This window comes from Saccostrea echinata, unplaced genomic scaffold (assembly GCF_033153115.1).
Source record: "Saccostrea echinata isolate AGI-Se365-2 ecotype Australia unplaced genomic scaffold, CSIRO_AGI_Sech_v1 ptg000023l, whole genome shotgun sequence".
Classification (NCBI taxonomy): domain Eukaryota; kingdom Metazoa; phylum Mollusca; class Bivalvia; order Ostreida; family Ostreidae; genus Saccostrea; species Saccostrea echinata.
In genome coordinates, this window is record NW_026889772.1 from 12,977,566 (window position 1) to 12,997,818 (window position 20,253).

The following is a 20,253-nucleotide window of genomic DNA, read 5'->3' on the forward strand; positions in this document are numbered from 1 at the left end:
AAGGAATTAAGTACACGCATGTCAAAATAAAAGATTTTCAATAGGGAAAAAAAATCCTAAAGAAATAATTTGATTTAGTGATTAACTGTAAATATTTCAATAAAACTTTGATTTCAGTGTTTGAAACATTTTTCAAAAAGAAATTGTGGCAGTCAGGTGTGTTCGATGGCTGGTGGCCAGAAAGTTCAGTTGGTAGAGCACCTGACTGGAGATTCTGGGGGTCCAAGTTTGAATCTCAGTCTAGTCTGTCACATTTTTCTCCTCTCCTGTTACATTTGGAAGTGACAGGTGGAAGACCTGCCAGGGAAGAGCCTGGGTTGGTGTCTTCAGGGGTGAAGACCTTTAAGGAGGGAGGAATGTGGCGGTCAGACGGGTTCGATCGCTAGTGGTCTGTAGCACAGTTAGTAGAACACCTGACTAGAGATTCAGGGGGCCTGGGTTTGAATCCCAGTCTGGTCAATTGCATTTTTCTCTACTCCTGTTACAAAATCAAATCATTTTTCCTTCAGTTCTCCAAGAAAAATGCCTAAAAGCCAAATACTATATTGCTGCAATGAACTGTCTATACATGTACATTTGTTCAGTAAATCATGTACTGCAAGTAAAAATTAGCAAGTACCTTCCACCATATGGTCAAAAAACTCTACTGATCGATACAAAGGTAATAATTCAAACAACTTCCTACCCGTTCTAGCTCTGTTCGAAGGTCTTAAGTCCTTTAGTTCTACCACTGTACATTTCGCTGTTTCAGCTGATCAGGACACAGTTAATCCTTTAACCTTATCAGGACTAATAACTTGCCATTAGTAAGGTGTGGAATATTCATTGGTGCTCAGATTAACGGAAGTCTCTCTTTAATCTTAACTAATCGCAAAAACAATGCAAGGCCAACCCTCTTCTTTTGTTTTTATTTTCAGTATTATCTTAATAAGATTTTCAGAAGAGATTAAACACAATGAACTAATACAAAAACTCCCCCAAAAAACCAAGTAGTGTGACTGACTTCTGTACAGCCATTCACAAAGAATATTTAAAGTTTATATAATGAATTTAGTCCTAGGAGTGTACTTTATGAGGAACTAGCCATGGGGAACTAATGGAGCTGGTGTCATTAATTGGTGTTTTAAATGATAGATGAAGGATGACAAAGGAAATTTGTGACAGAAACCCTCAGTTTGTATAGGATCAATACCCTCGCAGGTTTAGACCTGCCCCAAGGTCATACATGTCTGCGATTCTTATCACAATAAACATTCCAATGTCCTAATTAAAGATCTTATGAAATTAATATTAAGAAGCTTTGTCATGATTTTTCCTGAACATTTAACTTAAATTTCATTAATGTCAAAATTACACTTGCATGCCAAGTGTGTTTTACACATCATGTCAACATACCTTGAACAGGTGAAAAGGTTAGAGTCAAAAAATATCAAATCACATATTCACATACAAATGAATGCACATAAAAAGTTCATATTCACTGATTATTCCATGGTGTAAATAGTAAATAAACAGACAACTGAGTTGAGAAAACCCTCTATGACACAGCTGGTCTTTTCCAAAGATTGTAAACCTTTGGCTGGCCTCTCAACAAAACTCAATCATGAATGAACGAAGCATACATTTTTGTCAATGGGTATGATTATGTGCCATAAATTCCAGCCCACAACAAAACCATCGTCATTTTCTTTCCACAACTGCATGTAAGTTGTTCCACTACATCAAACAGATTTCAAGGTGATTGTTTTACTCAGAGTATGATGGGGTCATTCCACAGAAACACTGACTGATTATGTTAGTTTTACCTGTAAACACGTTCAATATATCCGGCTTACATTTAATATATCTGTCATTAATGCCACACAAGGATTTCTTAGAGGGCAACACGCACACAAAAGAAATCACTCCACCAAAATTTCTATGTAAAAAAAAAATTTCGTTCAAAAAATTTTCACTTCACATTATCCAGATCCCAGCAAGTCCAAGATAAGAATTTATAATTTACATAAAAATTAACATATGAACTAAGAACCTCATTTACTAGTCAGAAATATAAATATTTGCTGTATTACTTCCCGACCCTTACCTTTTTACCTCTCTTTCATTATTCAGTCCTAAAAACCAAGTTACACATTAACACTTTTGTACATACTAATCCAGACCCTGACAGAACACTCTATATGAATCATGAAAATGCATTACAGCTTCCATCAGCAATTAAAAATCCCCGATATGATAAAAACAGCACAGTCAAAATATAGACTACACATAACTCCAGCGACAGACCACTTATCATGAGAATTTTACGTTTTATCTGCTCGTACCTGGAGAGAATTCTATACTTATCCATGGCTTTCAGTTAGAAATTTACATTGTGGGAACTTTAATTTAGGCCCTCAAATCTTAAATCAACAAGGTCTAAATATTACAAATATTGTTGTTCAAGAATAAATTACTGGGCACATATACAGTATCACATGCAGGTATATATGATCATGCTGGTACAGTTCCCTTCTTAAGTTGCATCCCACCAATAGAATACCTATAAAATGTGTATTATTTAAACAGTCTTTAAAATGATAATAAATCCACTTTCAAAGAATCTTTGATCTGAAAGCTGTCATTAAATAAATGTTCAGGTTTTGATAATGAGTACCATACCTGTAGCTAGCCCCTAACTTGATTTCTGGCCTAGATTGAATAAATTTTAAATAGGAGTGAAAGACTGGAGCACAGCAAAGTTTACGAATGGCATCTACTTGGTATTTACATTTTGGCATTGTCAAACAATGCTACTTTTTACAAAGCTAATAACTAGCTCCCACTATAAAACTTCAATGATTTCTTATGTCAGACTAAAAAATTAATTACTATGCACAGGTAATATATTGATAACTTTATCTCCACTGTGCCTTTCTAGTTTATTCAGGTGGAAGTCACCCCTTCTGTACATAATCAGAATAGGCCAAAGTTTTGTAGACATTTGCTTGCATCATTCACAAAAAGTGCATGTCATTGAGAGACTAAAGGTAATTAAAGGACCACAACTCATAATTGAATATACATCTAAGAGTTTTTTCCCTTTGCTCATAGATCTCCCATTACAATGGTCTGGGTTTGTAAATTTTATGATAAAAACACTACCTGGTGGTGTAGAAACCACAGAGATAAATCTATCACACTGAATGAGTGAGTGTGTCTATTCTAAATAAAAATTCCCAAAAATATTGATAGTGATCACGCAGTGCTGCTCATGATTGAAACACAAAGTTGAAATATACTCAAAAGGATTCATTGATTGCTATTTCACTTACAGACATCCACACATGATAATTGATTGATTCCTAATCTGAATACATATACATTGTACATATACCATAGTGTAAAAAATCATTTTAAAAGAACTCATGTTATTTCATCCAGTATGCACCACCTGCCAAGAAAACATGCCAAGCAACAAATACATACACATGGTCACTCGGAAAACTAGTAATTTTGACAGTAACTAAGCATCACTGACATGAAGATCACATCTACTTGATATATTTACCTACTTCATACAAATTTAAAGTCCTGTGTTCATCTTTTAGTTTTTTATCTGTTCATCTGTGCCCCTTATCTCGGCAGACCACCTGTGACAGTATAATCAGCTGACTACTGTCACCTGTTCTTCTGTCAAATCTCGGTTTTCTAACAATCACAAGGCATGCAATGCTGAGAAAAATTAACTAAAGAAAGTTCTACAAGAACTGAAATTTTCTATCTTTGTATGAATGTCCACAGAATGTTGACAGATTTGATTACAGCTTGATTAATAATCATCAACCATGTAGGGAGTAGAAACCATTATAACCTTATACATATAAAACTTGCCTAATGTGACCCAGAATAGATGAATTTTAAATCAACTGCCCTGTATGCAACTGCATTAATGAGATAGAATACAATGTAGGCAAAAAATGGGATCCTCAAATTAATGCATTATACATGTATTTACAACTGAATTCAGACAATGAATATATCTCAGTAATTTTAAACTACCAACTTCATCAACACTGCATTATAATGCAGTACCATTGAGTATTTGTTTCTGATCAGTTTACAGGTGTTCGCTTGTCAGACTTTGTTTTTGTTCCCTGTTCATAAGAATTCAATATGAAGTCTGATAAAATCATATTTATCAATTTTCAAGTCATTCTACCTGCCAAAATAAAAGCAAAGAGCTGTTCTGCCTCAGCTAAATCTAAACAAGAGCAATTTAATCTGTTCTTTTTTTTAAATTCATTATCACATACATTTAACTTCTTGTGCTAAAGAATGTGGGAATATGCAGAATATTATTTAATCTTCTTAAATGCAACTACTTAAAAAGCCGCTAAATAATCTCTTCACTGTATGATATTACGTCAAACGTATACATTTAACTATTAAAGACACACAGTCTTATGACTTGCATTGATGCATTAACTATACAGAAAACATACAATTTGTAAACCCTGTATATCAATCAGATTAAATTTTTGATACTATAAATATAACATTGCAGAGTGACATTGAAAGTTTTAAATCAAAAACTTGACGTAAAAGTAGTAATGACTACTATTTTCTAAGTTGTAACTTAAGGACAACCAGATGTCTCTAGATAGACTATAGCTCTTCCTGATTGAATTATAAGAAAATACAGGATATGGGTGCAATGGACATAAATTATAGCTCTAACATCGATATCTCAAATATCATGCATATATCAAAATGATCTGGAAGTCTGAACCACTTTTCATCAATAGATTAAACCTAGTTATCTCAAACCCTTGAATATCTTGAATTATTGAGCTCGAGATAATGAGGTTTGACTGTATTATTTTTCCCTAAAATTACACCATTCCCACTAAATTAGACACAAAATGACAGCATGTTTGAAGCTTGAATTTTAATCCTCTGATCTGTCGGTATTTAATAACTAAAGCATTGATCTTCTCATCAATGTGCAGGATTTGTGAATGGAAGGAAATGATTTTTTGGAAGTCTTTGATCTAATCACGTTAAAGTAAATCAGCACAATGCCAAGAATGTCTGTCAACATAGCTTCAGGATCACAGCTCATGAATTTCAGACATTTAGGGAGGTGGGAACATGTTTCTGCGTTTTTTGTTCCGTTAGTTATCAAAAAATGCAGCACAACAAAAAGCAGACCCAGCAAGCGCTTGGTGTGGTGACAGCTCTCAGATTGTTCTATCACGACTTGGCTACTGAAATCTCTACACCACAATCATATATCAATGTCTATTATGTGAAGCTTTAGATATCTTCATTTAAAATGAACGCAGTTTTGCACTTCCATTTTCTTTGTTGTTTTTGCTTATATAAATATGTAATAATTTGTCAGTGACCAGACAGGTTGAATTTATAAATATAATCTAACATTTATTACTTTTTAAACATTATTTTACCTAGAACAGGTTACTTTAATAGAGAATTAACTAACCACCATTATCTTTTATATTATAAACTTAGTATTAAAGCAAAGGTAACTGTCCCTTAGATCTAATTACCTTTAGTGCAAATTCTGTTAGAAAGCACATGTACATACATATTAAGAGTATTGTGATTTGCAGTGTATTAATTAATAAGCTGGAATATATCTTTGCTTCTGTGCACACTGAGCACTACTGGTGTAGATCGCAAGTTATTAACCTTAAGTAAATAAACAATTATACTAAATGATTGCCATGTGTCTCTGGTAGATATATAACTACCAGCTCGGCTATCTAGAAGAAGTTTTCATTTCTTGCGGGTAAAATCATGAAGACTAGGAGAGAAGGACCCAAAACTATTCCAAATCCATTTCCAAAACAAACATCACTGTTTGCATCAGTGTCAACTTTGATTAATGGCTACCAATTTTACCCTCATTTTCTTTCATAAAACAGTAATAAGCTCATCAAGTTCTCCAATGAAATCCCAAAAATTATATCTGGTATACCACAAAAAGTTTTCTTGAAAGAAATAAAAGCTTATGGTGTTGAAAATAAGCATACAAAAATGTACAAACACTTTTTTTATTACTCAAGACAAGTTTTGATTTCAAGGACTTACCACAATAGCCATCATGCTTTGTTTCAAAGTATCTATATTGGTTAGGTATAACTGGGTCTAATCCCATGTCAGACAATGAGGTAACACTATAACTCCACAATCGATTCACAGGGGGCACCTGCATATGACTGGTCATAGTACTGGGGGATCTTAGACGATCCCTAGCCACACTCCAACTACTACTCCGACTACGAAATCCTTGATCCTCCATATCCAATGGAGATATGTGCACATTTGTATAATCAGGTCTTGAATTTAAAGATACACTGTGACTGCGTTCCCTTAAACCAGTGTCCTCCGAAATATCCACAATTTTCCTAGATTTCATTGTTAAGCTTTCATAAGATCCCCATAATTCCCTATTAGAGGGCAAACCTGAACTAAGAATTTTATACTCATCAATATTTGGCAGTGCTCGTTTACTTGGAGTGACTTTAGGTGGTGTCACATGAATAGAATTTTTTTCGTGTATTTTAGATGCAACATTTTCCACAGTCCTTGAATCAGTGCAATCTTTTCTTAATTCACTGCTGTTAATCAAGAGTTCTGAAAGTTCATGAATTGCAGATGATCTGTTGCTAGGTGATGCAGGACGATTACATGGATACAAAGCACTGTTACTAACTGATGAATGAGGTGATGACCTGTTGCTAGGTGACACAAAATGGTTGTCTGGAGACAAAGCAATGTTGCTATGTGATAGTGATGAGTGTGTTAAGCTACTTTTAGGTGAAGGAGATCTGTGTAATGAAGAAGCAGATTTGTTTGACCGTCTGTCAGCTAGAATAGGTATAGACTTACGATCTGGGCCTGTATGGCCAAGTTCTTCTCCATCCGTTTTCAAAGCTCGATAGACCAACATTCGTCGGGCCTGCACTACTTCCTCTGGTGACCTCTGAGTGTTTTTCTGCACCTTTGAGTCTGATGACGACATGACAGGCTGTGATACCCTGTGTTGTGGTTGAGAGGGACTTTCATTTCTCGTTAAAGCACAGTGCTTGCTGTTAAAATCACTAGTCCTTACTCTGAGATCAAAATCACCACTATATCTGTTCATATGTAGGTGCTTTGGTCTGTTCTGTCTTAGAATTATCTTCCCATACACAGGACCATTAATTTCTTCCTCATCCTCCAAACCAACATTGCCCAAGCTATGGAGAGACTGTGATTTACAGGAGAATAGACCTAGACTAGACTGAGACATGGACAAATCTCGGTTCTGGACAGCCAGTCCTCGTCGCTTTGAGATGTCTGCTAACTTATCAGCATACATGTCCCTTGAGATCTGTCTCATCTGTTTTGGACCGAGTCTCGGAGATTCACTGTCTTTGCAAGTCAGAGATCTGCGTATTGTGTCTCGACCCAAGGTATCCTTTTGTTTACTCTCATTTGGCAAGCTGGGGTCCAGAAGTGGAGGGAAATGTCTGGAGCGAGTTGGACAGGAAGTGGACAATAACTTAGAGGAGTCATTTTCTTCTTCTCGAGATCTATCGCCTGACTTAATAGAGATGCTTTTGGTAGGACTAGAACGCTGGTTGCCTCCTGAAGGAGTGTGTCCATTTGGAGTGGAAACTCCTCCATTATGAGGAGAAAACTTAAAACTTCCCCTTTTGGGCCTGGTGTCTGTGAATGAAGAACTCCGTTCTCGAGGAGGACTTTTGCTACGTTTACGAAATTTTGAGGTTATTCCAGTGAAAGACCTACTTCTCCCTCTCACTTCTCCTCCATCAAAGTCCTTTCTAGGTGATGTCGCTTTATTCCCCATTCTTCATATCTGAAAAAAAAAATATAAAGTGTCAATATAGGGAAAAAAATAATATGATCTTGTTGGAATTACAGGAGGAGTCAACACGTTCAAAAGGATAATAAAGTGGTTGACACTACATTTAACCCTCTTAAAGGGGAAAACACAGCAAATAGATTTTACAAATAAATATTTAAAAATAACAATAAATAGCCACACTTAAAGGTTCTTAAGTCAGCTAAATCCTTGGAAAAATATACTACTTTTCTCACTATTAAACTGTGTTTTTTGAGATCATTTGGGTCATGCTTAATTTCAAACTTTCCAGTCCATAAATTTCAGAACTTATAAAAGTCTTGCAATTCTCATTGGGCTTTTTAAAACTGGCATCTTTATATAACTTCTGCACATGATCAACTTGAAATACCATCAGAAACTTTAACTTTAAGCTATTTTATAAGCTTTTCCAAGACCCTGTTCACAATTGAATGCTGAATTTCTGATCATGAACATTATTTAGTGCTAAAATCCATGATCCAATCATGATATAACAGACAAAATAGAGACATTCTTCCTTCGGACTGGGTTTCCAAAACAAAGATATTAATGGTAAGAATGAACCTATTGATATGGCCAATGATATACCTACATTCACACATACCTGTATTACTCATGTAGAAATATCCAAACACCCAAAAAGAAAACCAAACACCTTAAGGAAATACAAATGTGAGCCACTCTATAGAACAAAGAGACAGCCTGTCCACAGTCAGATTCCATCAAATTAAGTCAAAATTATATCTGCGATAACATCTACACTGAAACACTCCTTCAAGTGCAACATCCTTTCTTTACCATCATCAATTCTATCATTTTCTTCTTGAATCCAATATCACTAATACATATGATATAAATCCCATTGTGAAGGGCCTCTCTCAGCACTTCCCAGCCCAATGATTCACAAATGCTGATTATAAATATTTAATAAATTTATCTCAAGGCCAGGCCTTGCACCCTGGTGATCTCTCTGGAGATTTACTGCCTACTGGTCATCTCCTAACAGACAAAGGTGAGTCTTGTCTAAATTGCTACTTGACCCCTGGGTTTTCCTGTGTGTGCTGATCAAACAGTATAGCACACTACGATCACTGCATGACCAGAATGCCCTCATAAGCCCTTACTAATATAAGGCAGGTAACTCTGCATTCACTAAGATTAACTCTGCATTTACAAAGATTAACTAATATATCCAAGAGTAAATAAAATACAAACCTACCATCTGATACAATTGAATCTGTGAAACATTTCAAAAGTAATCTCGTTTGTATTTACAATGTTAACATACAAGACTGCACCACAAGAAGCTATTTTCTTTGAACCACAGAAGTGTACAAATTGCAATTGCAAAATTAAACAATTTAGAACTTTGAAGCAGAAAACCAAACCACTTATGTTTGTTACCTTGTTGACAAGTCATACAGGTAATTCTAGTTTACCAGCATGTCACAGCTACCTGAGGGTGTATAAGTTTGTTTCCTGATGAAGAACTTTGATGTTTGATTTCTGAATTACAGATCTAATCTACTGATGCAACATCTGATAAACACATGGGACATGTGATCTCAAAAATCAATATTATTTCTAGTTGAGAATGTCAACCAAAAAAAAATATGCAATTTCAGATGAATAGATTTAATATTTCCTGTATTCCCAAATTGCTCCATGGTTCAATATTGTTTGTATTATAGTTTACAAAACATGTACATGAAACTATTACAAATTACACTAGGAAATCAGTTCTCACAAAAGTTTATCACATATGGCTCCACCCTTTTAAACCATACAACGATTACACCCTGTTCTTTCATATTTCTAGTGATGAAATGCTGTGTAATATTTGTATATAAGATTTTTTAGATTATTCACACAACTATAAATCTGGACTGTAAACAGAATTAGGGCATTACTTAAGACCGAGTCTCTAAACAGAAGAGACACTTACCCTACCCACTCCCTCTTTAGATAAAGAACAATTCAACCCACATCACTATAACCTGATTATAATGATTTTTTTCAATACAAATTTCTATACATTGAAATTCCATAGAAATTTTCATTTTATTGTTGAAAAGTATTTATATTCTCCATGGTACACCTCTATTCATGTTAAGGTTTCCTCACTCCTCAAATTAATCTAAGAAATAAAACTTGTTGTGTAGATATTGAACCTTCTTTTCATCTGTAGACCTACAGGCGATGTGAAGAATATGAATTAGATTTTTCTGCAATATGCCTCATAAAACAGTCATATAATCTGCCAATATTTATTTTCTCAACTGATAATCTTCAAATCAAAGCATCTTCAAAGACACCAGTCACCAGGGCCAAGCAAATACCTGAAAATTGTACATCATATTCCTTACGGATACAAAAATGGATGAAACACTCCCAGTCTTCTTGTCTTATCTGTTTATCTTTTCATCCACCAGCATGTTCAAATTTCAGATATAAAACAAAATTATATAGCTAAAAAACTTAGATCTTTTTTGAACCACTTAACCCTTGCTAAGAAAATCAATGATGTACAATTTCTTCTCTTGGATTCAATTAAACAGAAATGAAGAGAACATTTCCTGCACTGCAGACAAGTTTATCTGTCATCATTGAAAGCTTGACCCCCCAGCTGTAATACTGCCTGCATAATCTCAGAACATATGGGATATATTCCATCTAACTTCAGTCTTTGGTATTTTCATGGGAAAATTCTTAAACTCAAATGGTACGAACCAAATCACTCTATAAATGCATTAGAAGTCAGTATTAAAGTAACCTTTATATAAGCAGCAAGACTATGGCTGTAAGAAGATTCAAATTGCAAATTCTTAGTCAAAGAACAACACCATGATCCTCTCCTGTAATAAAAAATGTGTTGTTTTTTTTTTCAACAAATAAGTGACTTCTTACCATGACTCTTGTCCAATAACACCTGTGTAATTTGTTTCTGGACAGAAGAACAAGATCTTCTGGCACTGTCCATCAGACAAGTGTACAGTACATCAGCCACCCACAGTGGTTATCATTAGACTACTGGTGTTAACTGATTAATTACCACACACTGTTTAAATCTAACAGCTCATTATCTCAGCTAGACAACTACTGGACAATCAGAATCCAGCCTACCAATAGAACACCAAAGTCACACTGCTGACTGTCAATAAATGGGGGGAATCATTACCTCCAACTAATCTCTACTCACCCTCAGATGATAAACAGAACCAAGTCTCCCTTAAATCAGTTGTTCTGGTGATAAAGCACACTGGGAGTTCACCCCAGTTTACTGGGATTGATACAGTTTGACCCACATATAACTATCACAAATGCAGATCCATGCAATATTCAAGTCTGCACTCACTGTCACTTTGGTTATTTTTGTTCTGTCACAAATTCAGTGTACAATTGGAGTTAACCTTAAGGATGGTCTGTGAAACACCTAAGGATGGTCTGTGAAATAGTCTAAGGATACTGACAAATGAACATAGTAATCAGTAGTCCGGCCTATATTAGTTGTCAAAGTCCATAAAATCAAAAATAATACTAGGTTTGTTGAAATCTCCTGATTCTTCTTATCCAGTACTTGGCTATTGGTACCTTTTTGCTGTGGTTGAACAATATAAATGCCATCTGAAAGATTCTACAGAAAGACCTTCAACATTAAAAAATTCACATGTTTGAGTCTAGACAACCACAGAGCCATGGCACCTTGTGGCATGAGGATTTCTGAAACAGTTCTTGTTTTACGCTGTCATTCTCCATCAACTTATGCATACAATGTCTCGTTTTGCACAGCAAACACTGACCTGAATCAAACTTTATCAGAAATTACATGAGCATCCCATAAAATCTTATCAAACACTCCTTTATAATCCAAGCAGCTGTGACTGCAGTCAAACACCATTCTACATTTAAATGTTCCAAGTGTCAACAATGCGTATTTATCTTTAGGTATAAAAACCTAATTAATTTTTTAAGTACAATGCCATTTTAATTAAGTTTGTTTTCAAGAGTACAGTAAAGGAAGTGAACCAACTAATTCAATCTGTTTTTTCCTTATCATTAATCTCATCTTGGTTCCTTTTTTCTGGCAGATTTCACCCTAAAAGTTCTAACAATCCTCCTAAGTGTCAGAAATAGAACGACCCTTACTCCTATCAGAGACACAATAAATCAAGGGACCAAATCAGGCCAATAACATCTAAGAAGTGGATTTGAAAATAAAACTAACAAAAATTCTGACTGATACTGTGATGTTTCAAACCAAGACGCTCTCTTTGAATGAAGCCTGATATTTTTAAAGCATGCGTGATTGTGGAAGTGATACCGTAATAGTTCCAAGGCAGCCAGCATGAGGCTTTATTTAGGAGTGTGTTTATGTGTCCAAGATTTACCAAAAGGCTTGGGAAAATGCCCATCCTTTACATTGACTGGTTCAGAGGCTGACATTTTTTTTAATAAAGGGGAAAAAATTGCAATGAGAAACATTTAGTTATACATACCTACACCTCATTCCCTACACCCACAAGAAAATATTGCACTGACATTTTATAATTGCAGTAACATTGCTTTTATCATTGACTGAACAAATAAAACACTCACTGAACTGAACTTACCCTGAAAGTTAGCCTGAAGTCAATACCAGTGAAAAAAAGAAGGTTGTACAAAATCTGCACCTTATCATGTTAGGTCAACTTTACATTGCATCGTCCTGATAAAGGCTTCGGTGAAATGAACCCAGTTGTTTAAAAAGCCTTGACAAAGTATTAGCTACATTAGGTATTGACACTGTAGAACCGATTACTAATGTAAATATTCTGACACCTTTGCAGTATGTGGAATGCTATTTATGCACAATCGATTTAATAAAAATACCACATGCTAAAGCATTAAACATTAGTACTGTGGATGAGAAAAATCACCAAGAGATTAAATTTGTGTTTAGTATGAGATAGTCTTACACACACACACACACACACACACATTACCCATGGTTGGCTTTGGGAGGCAAGAACTTTTACACCCAATGTGTCTAAATAACACCAATGTGCTAAAAGGTCAACTCACCTCACATTTAATAATCACAATGATACAGAACTATATTAAAACTTTCAGCCAGGATGTTTTCACAATTACAAATAAAAACACTTCACTTGGATCAGTTTTCCTCATTTTCAATAAACTATACACATAAAAGATTTCTTCCAAGAGAAAAACTATTATCCTTTAGCAGAGGAACACCAGAGACAAACGACACGATTAAAATCTCCCAAGCACTCTTCAGTTTTCAATATCACACAAAGACCCCCGTCGCACTGTTTACCTGTACAGATCACATGGTATGAAACCTACGCCAGCCAGCAAAAATATTTTTATGGATGCTGATTTGATCAATACTTTTTGCGATACTTAAACAAAATGGGTTATGAATTGCAAAACAAATAATTATATATGCCAAAATGGAGTACCCTTGTGCTTTTTTTTCTCTGACCTGCTTACAATATTCATGTGTTTATAGGTATAATGAAGATACACAAATGGACCATGTAAGCCATTTAAACTAATCTGGACAGACAAGATAAATATATACATGTTATCAATGAAAATATCATCATACTGATACATATTTACAAACACAGATTAAATCTCTTTGACATCTATGCAGAATAAGCCAACTTAAAGCATGGATAAATAAAAACCAATACTTTGAAAATTTGCAGGACTCAACCATATCAGAATCGATACACCTCACCATGTTTATGTGGCAAACAAATTAAAACTTTTAATGAACATGAAACAGTTCTAAAATCTCAATAAACTAAAGCTATATTGTTGCAGAGGAAAAGTAGCCTAGCTATTTTATGTAGCTTTATCCATGGATACATAATATTGCTTTAGAAAACAATTTCTGAAATTGAAAAAAGCAGCTCTATTTCAAATGGAAAGGAAAACCTTGTAGAATTTTCCACAATCTATAAGCTATGTATATCCCAACTAGTATTGATCTTTAACTACTACAAATATCGGCCACAAGTAAATCATTTTTATTTCTTCTCTGCTCAATAAAGCAAGCAGATACGAAGAAAAAAACAGTGTTGTTGATTACAAAGGGACATTTTCTCCAAACCAAAAAAGAAAAAAAATATCCACAATATAAAATTCATAACATCAATATAACACTGACTTCACTTTTTGTACAAGCACCCAGCAAGATTGATTCAAAAATCATTTTATTGAAGATATGATTTTAATTCAAGAATATGAAAATTGATTTATTTTTCAACAGCAAAAGATAATTTCTTTTTTTTTTTTTTTTACACAAAATAAAAAAAAACTAGATGCTGTCATGAGACAGTAATACCCGCACTAAGGTGTTTGCCTCTAAATGCACACTCCTTCATATTGGGCTTACCAAGGAAAAAGTCCAAATAATTCTATAATTTACACAGTACATGTATTCGTCAAATCGAGCATAAAATGCTCAGGTGACCATGTGACCCATGAACCTCTTATACGCATTTCATATACTTAATTCATTACCAGTCTGAAATATCAGAATTTAATTAATGTTGTAAATTAGGTTTTAATAAAAAGGGGGGGGATAAAAATTTTTGGCCCATAATTGGAACTTTTTAAATTTATCTTCTCAACAACAAATAATATTATTTTAGTACAAAGCGTTTTTGATGAATTTATCAAAATGTGCAAACTTTTTTTAGTATTTGATTAGGCAAAAACCTCCTTGAAAAGCCATACCCAATCAATTTATATGTGCCCCCCCCCCCCCCCCCAATACACACACACACAATTTGCCTGTTTTTGGAAATAGGCCTAGATGGCAAAGTTATGTTAAAACATCGTTTGTTATGATAATTTAAAATTTGTACTGTACATGTATGTGAACACCTTTTTGAAAATTTCTACATCACATTGGGCTTGCGTCACCCTACCAGTACTAGTACTAGTTTTACCATTATCATTTTTAGATTGCACATGCCATGTGACATGGTGCAGTGTTACATGTATATCAGTGGAAATTAATTCATTTTGTGTTTTAATTGGATTATATTTCATGAAGTTGACAGGACCTATGACAGTCGGTAAGTACAAGTTTAAGTATAGATTGGGGTAAAATAAACCGAAATGCAAATGGTTAGGTTAAAGTTTAAAAAGGATCAAAGATCATCGGCAATCTCCTATGCAGAGTTGTCGTTCGTTTCTCTCTCAGACACTGAATGTATGAGCCGATTGTAGAGAGTGGATCATCGATGCCACAATAGACGAATTTCACATTCTGAAGAGTTATCTCCCGTTGTCGACATTACATTCAGTTACAGGCATAGATCCGGGAATTTTTTTTCCGGGGGGGAGGGGGGGTCCACACCTCGGTCCAAAAAAATTCCAGCCCAGAATTTCCTGAGGAGCAAAAAACAAACAAACAAACAAACAAACAAAATAAAAACAATGATGGTGGGGTCCATGTTTTTAAAGGGGGAGGGCATCCAAAGTCATTTTTTATTTGCTTCTGTAAATCAGTATATAGTCCTATTTAAATAACTCTGCAAATTCCAAGGGGGGGGGGGGTTCCAATCTCCCTAGCCGCTCCCTGTCCCTGAAATGACAAATGATCATGCGACTCCTAAATAGTAGAAAATTTTTCCATTTGACTAGACATAATTTTGTTTCTTGTGTTATTATGTTATGTACATCTAATGGTTTAAGGTTATGAACCCTTGAGGTCATCCCCACTCTCTTGTTCATAATATGACTACATCAAATTAAATAGAAGTGCATCAATGATAAGATTACTTGACATTTAATTCATTCATGAATTTGGGTCAACCTAGAATTAGGAATGAAAATCATTCAAAGAGATGGACCATTAAACTATTTGTATGTATTCACATTTTTTTTATGTCAAACCAAAGTATTAGACTAGTTTGCATACATGAACAAACTGGGAAGGGGAAGGGGCAAGGGGAAGGAGTTATCTCTTTACGTCTTAATTAATTGTTGAAAATTCCTAAAATGAATGTTAACCTTAAATCCGACTTGTACGTCTTCATTATTTTTAAGTGGTGGTGTCTCCGTATGAGTGAAAAATTCCCAAGAGGGACATTTAACAACAAACAAACATTAATGACTTAAAAAACACAATATACATGTACATGTTTATTAGTCAATGGATATACTTCTGATCATATCTCTAGTTCTCCCTTGAATCAGAAATGATGATATAAATATTTTAAGAATGATTAAGAGTTGAAAAGGTTGTGCATTTTAAAATTCACTAAGCTCTGTGGTTGAATTAGCTATACCAGTTTAGCTTATTTTGCTACTCAAAGCACCTTGATTAACTATTTTAAATCATACTGTTTTCTGAAATGTGAAGTTTTTTCAACATGGATACAAGTCATACCTTTTCAGCTTCTGAAAACAATTAATGCATGAAAAAAAAACTGCTTTTCAAATACTGTAACTCTTTCCAAGTACTTGTGATCATCAGTTTTTAGCTCACTTGAGTTTTTCTGGTTTTCTGATCACATTTTGTTTGTCATTCATCTGTCCGCCTGTAAACTTTTCACATTTTTGTCTTCTTCACTAGAACCGCCGGGCCAATTTCAACCAACCCAGCCACAAAGCATCTTTGGGTAAAGGGGATTCAAGTTTGTTCAAGTGAAGGGTCACACCCTCTTTCAAGGGGGGATAATCAAGAATTAGTGAAAATTTGGTGGTATCATTTTAAAAAAGTCTTATCAAGAACCACTGACTGGGCCCAAAAAGTTGAAACTTTCTTTACATAGACAGTGTAGCTTCAAATTTGTTAAAATTATGACCCACTGGGGTAGGATGGGGCCACATATGGGGATCCAATGATTTACATAGAAAAATGCAGGGGATTTTTTCCATCATAAATCTTCTTCTCATGAATAGCAAGGGCATTATTGTCGTCCGTTTTCACAAAAGGGACCTAGGGGACATTAAATCTCATTTGTCTGTCAGTCTGTCCGTCTGTCACAATAAATTTAACCTTGGTCATAACTTCTGAATAATAAGAGATAGGGATTTCATATTTCACATGTACATTACCTACAAGAACTTTCTAAACATACCATGATTTTTGAACCCATGACCTTGACCTTGAAGTTTGACCTACTTTTCAAAAAATTTAACATTATTTCAAATGATCATTTTGAAAGAGAAAAGATAGGGCGTTCATATTATACATGTATATTACCTGTGACAAGACCTTTCTAAATATATCATGACTTTTGACTCTGTGACATTGACCTTGAAGTTTAACCTACTTTTCAAAAATGTTTTATTTCCTTATAACTTTTGATTGAGAAGAGATAGGACTTTTATATTTGACATGTACATTACCTGTAACAAGATGTTTCCAAGCATGCTATGATTTTTTACCCCTTGACCTTGATGTTTTACCTAATTTTCAAAAATTTTAACTTTGGTGATTACTTTTGAATGACATATGATAGGGCGTGCATATTTGAAACAATATGTCATAAATAATGGCATCCCATCCACTAGGACAAGGAAAGCAGGGGACCACAATTCTTTGAATTTGCTTGTTAGTCATTTTGATATGGAAACATCCTCATATAGTGTAGATTCAAGTTTTTTATGCCCTGCTATGAATATGACCGAGGCATATAGTGTTTGTCATGTCCGACTTCAATAAAACGTCATATGCTGATACATACTGATGTAAGCTTTTCAACTGCATCAAAATTTTTGACCTTGAATTTTCCTTTGACCTTGACCTTACTTTTCTTAAATTAGTGTCTAGATCAGTTTTGAATAAACAATTCAAGATATATTTATCAAACTTCATATGCTGATATAATTATACTGCTGAGAGATATCAATTGCATCAACTTTTTTGACCTTGACTTTTCCTTTGACCTTGACCTCACTTTTTTAAATTAGTGTTTAGGCCAAACAAAAAAACATGTGTGGTTCCGGTTACACTTCCAAAAAAATTAGGGTAGGTAGGTAGGGATTTTTATTTTTTTTTTTATTTTTTTTTATTTTTTTTTTTAACAAAATGATTTTCTTAATTTTTTTTTCTAAATAATACCTATCACTGCTTTGCAAATGGCATTTAGATGTGGTGTGATAATATACTAGTCAATATTGGTAGGGGACACCTACATGCTAGCTTGCTTTGGATTTAACACTATTAAACACTTGCACTATGTTTTGCAAGGAGGCCGTCATTGCTGAAACTAAAACTTAAACTGGAGCCATTGATGGAAATTGGGGGAAATTCCGGAAAAATATGAAAATTGCCAAAAAAAAGTTTAGGGTCGGGGGTATAAAATAGGGAAGGTCGGGTAACCCGAACCACACATATTTTTTTTATTTGGCCTTATCTACATTTTAAATAAACCATTTCTGATATTTTTGTTGAACTTCTATGCTAATAGTAAATACATACTGATATAAGTTTTTCAACTGCATCAACATTTTGACCTCAACCTTTCCATTGACCTTGACCTCTCTTTTCTCAAATAAGTGTTAAGCTCAGTTTTAAATAAATCATTCAAGATATTTTTATCAAACCTATTATGCTGATATGTATTAGTGAGAGCTCTTCCACTGCATCAAAAACTTGAAAATGAAAATTCCAAAACCTTACTGCACATCAACATGACACCACCAACCATCTCCCAAAAGACGATTAGGCTACTGTGTAAAATGTAAGAGGAGTTCTGGGAACCAGGGGTTTTTTGCATAAAAAACATCATATTTCGACTCTCATTTGACCCCCAGGGTGAAAATGAAAATTCCAAAACCTTACTGCACATCTATAGGACACCACCAACCACCTCCCAGAAGACGATTAGGCTACTGTGTAAAATGTAAGAGGAGTTCTGGGAACCAGGGGCTTTTTGCTTAAAAAACGTCATTTTTTGACCCCCATTTGACCCCCAGGGTGAAAATGAAAATTCCAAAACCTTACTGCACATCTGCAGGACACCACTAACCATCCCCCAAAAGATGATTAGGCTACTGTGTAAAATGTAAGAGGAGTTCAGGGAACCAGGGGCTTTTTGCATAAAAAACGTCATTTTTCGACCCCCATTTGACCCCCAGGGTGAAAATGAAAATTCCGAAACCTTACTGCACATCTACAGGACACCACCAACCATCTCCCAAAAGACGATTAGGCTACTGTGTAAAATGTAAGAGGAGTTCAGGGAACCAGGGGCTTTTTGCATAAAAAACGTCATTTTTCGACCCCCATTTGACCCCCAGGGTGAAAATGAAAATTCCGAAACCTTACTGCACATCTACAGGACACCACCAACCATCTCCCAAAAGATGATTAGGCTACTGTGTAAAATGTAAGAGGAGTTCAGGGAACCAGGGGCTTTTTGCATAAAAAACGTCATTTTTTGACCCCCATTTGACCCCCAGGGTGAAAATGAAAATTCCGAAACCTTACTGCACATCTGCAGGACACCACCAACCATCTCCCAAAAGACGATTAGGCTACTGTGTAAAATGTAAGAGGAGTTCAGGGAACCAGGGGCTTTTTGCATAAAAAACGTCATTTTTCGACCCCCATTTGACCCCCAGGGTGAACATGAAAATTCCGAAACTTTACTGCACATCTACAGGACACCACCAAACACCTCCCAAAAGATGATTAGGCTACTGTGTAAAATGTAAGAGGAGTTTGAGAAATAAGAGTGTGACAGACGGACGGACGGACGGACGGACGGACGGACGGACAGACATGAGTAACAACAATATACCCGAACTTTCTTTAGAAAGTGCGGGTATAAACATACAGTCATACAAACTCCAAACCACATTTAGCCTGAATAATAACTCTGATACAGTATGTATAGAATAAATAATAACTTAACTTATATTGAATTAAATAAATTTAGGAGCTGAGATCATGCTCTTTTTCTAACAGTGTTTCCATTAGAAGCAAACTAAAGCAGGAAGCAAATTAATAAAATTAAGGTAACGAGACATTTCCGTCATCAATCATATCATAGTAATCATGACAGGTCTGATCGTAGACTGAGAAACATTAACCGCACTAAACACCGATTTTGCTGAGGCAATTCAGGTAAAGACAAGGTGATTCAGTAATTAGCCATTTATAAGCATATCTCTGTAATTAAAATGATTAGAAGTCATAAGAAATATCAACAGAAGAGATGATGTGTGATTATGTACAGGATGATGGGTTGCTTTTTATTGTTATAAACATACGACCCAGCTGTTTGTGGAGTGTTTGGTACCTAGATACAACAACACATGGTGTCCTTAAGGTTAAATGCCTGTCACACGTGTTGCTTCCACTGAAGCCTAAGAGGGCA

General features: G+C 35.0%; 1 protein-coding gene across 4 annotated transcripts in view; it reads right to left on the reverse strand.

Moving 5' to 3' along the window:
• Positions 1–20,253, reverse strand: part of LOC133191217 (protein TANC2-like) — a 40,153-nt gene that overhangs the window by 13,269 nt on the left and 6,631 nt on the right. For 2 of the 4 annotated variants that reach the window (XM_061326955.1, XM_061326956.1), the window contains exon 2: positions 6,898–7,870. In XM_061326955.1, the coding sequence (XP_061182939.1) occupies positions 6,898–7,861 (964 nt within the window). In that variant the 5' untranslated portion in view covers positions 7,862–7,870. The other 2 variants (XM_061326957.1, XM_061326958.1) reach the window with 2 other exon arrangements.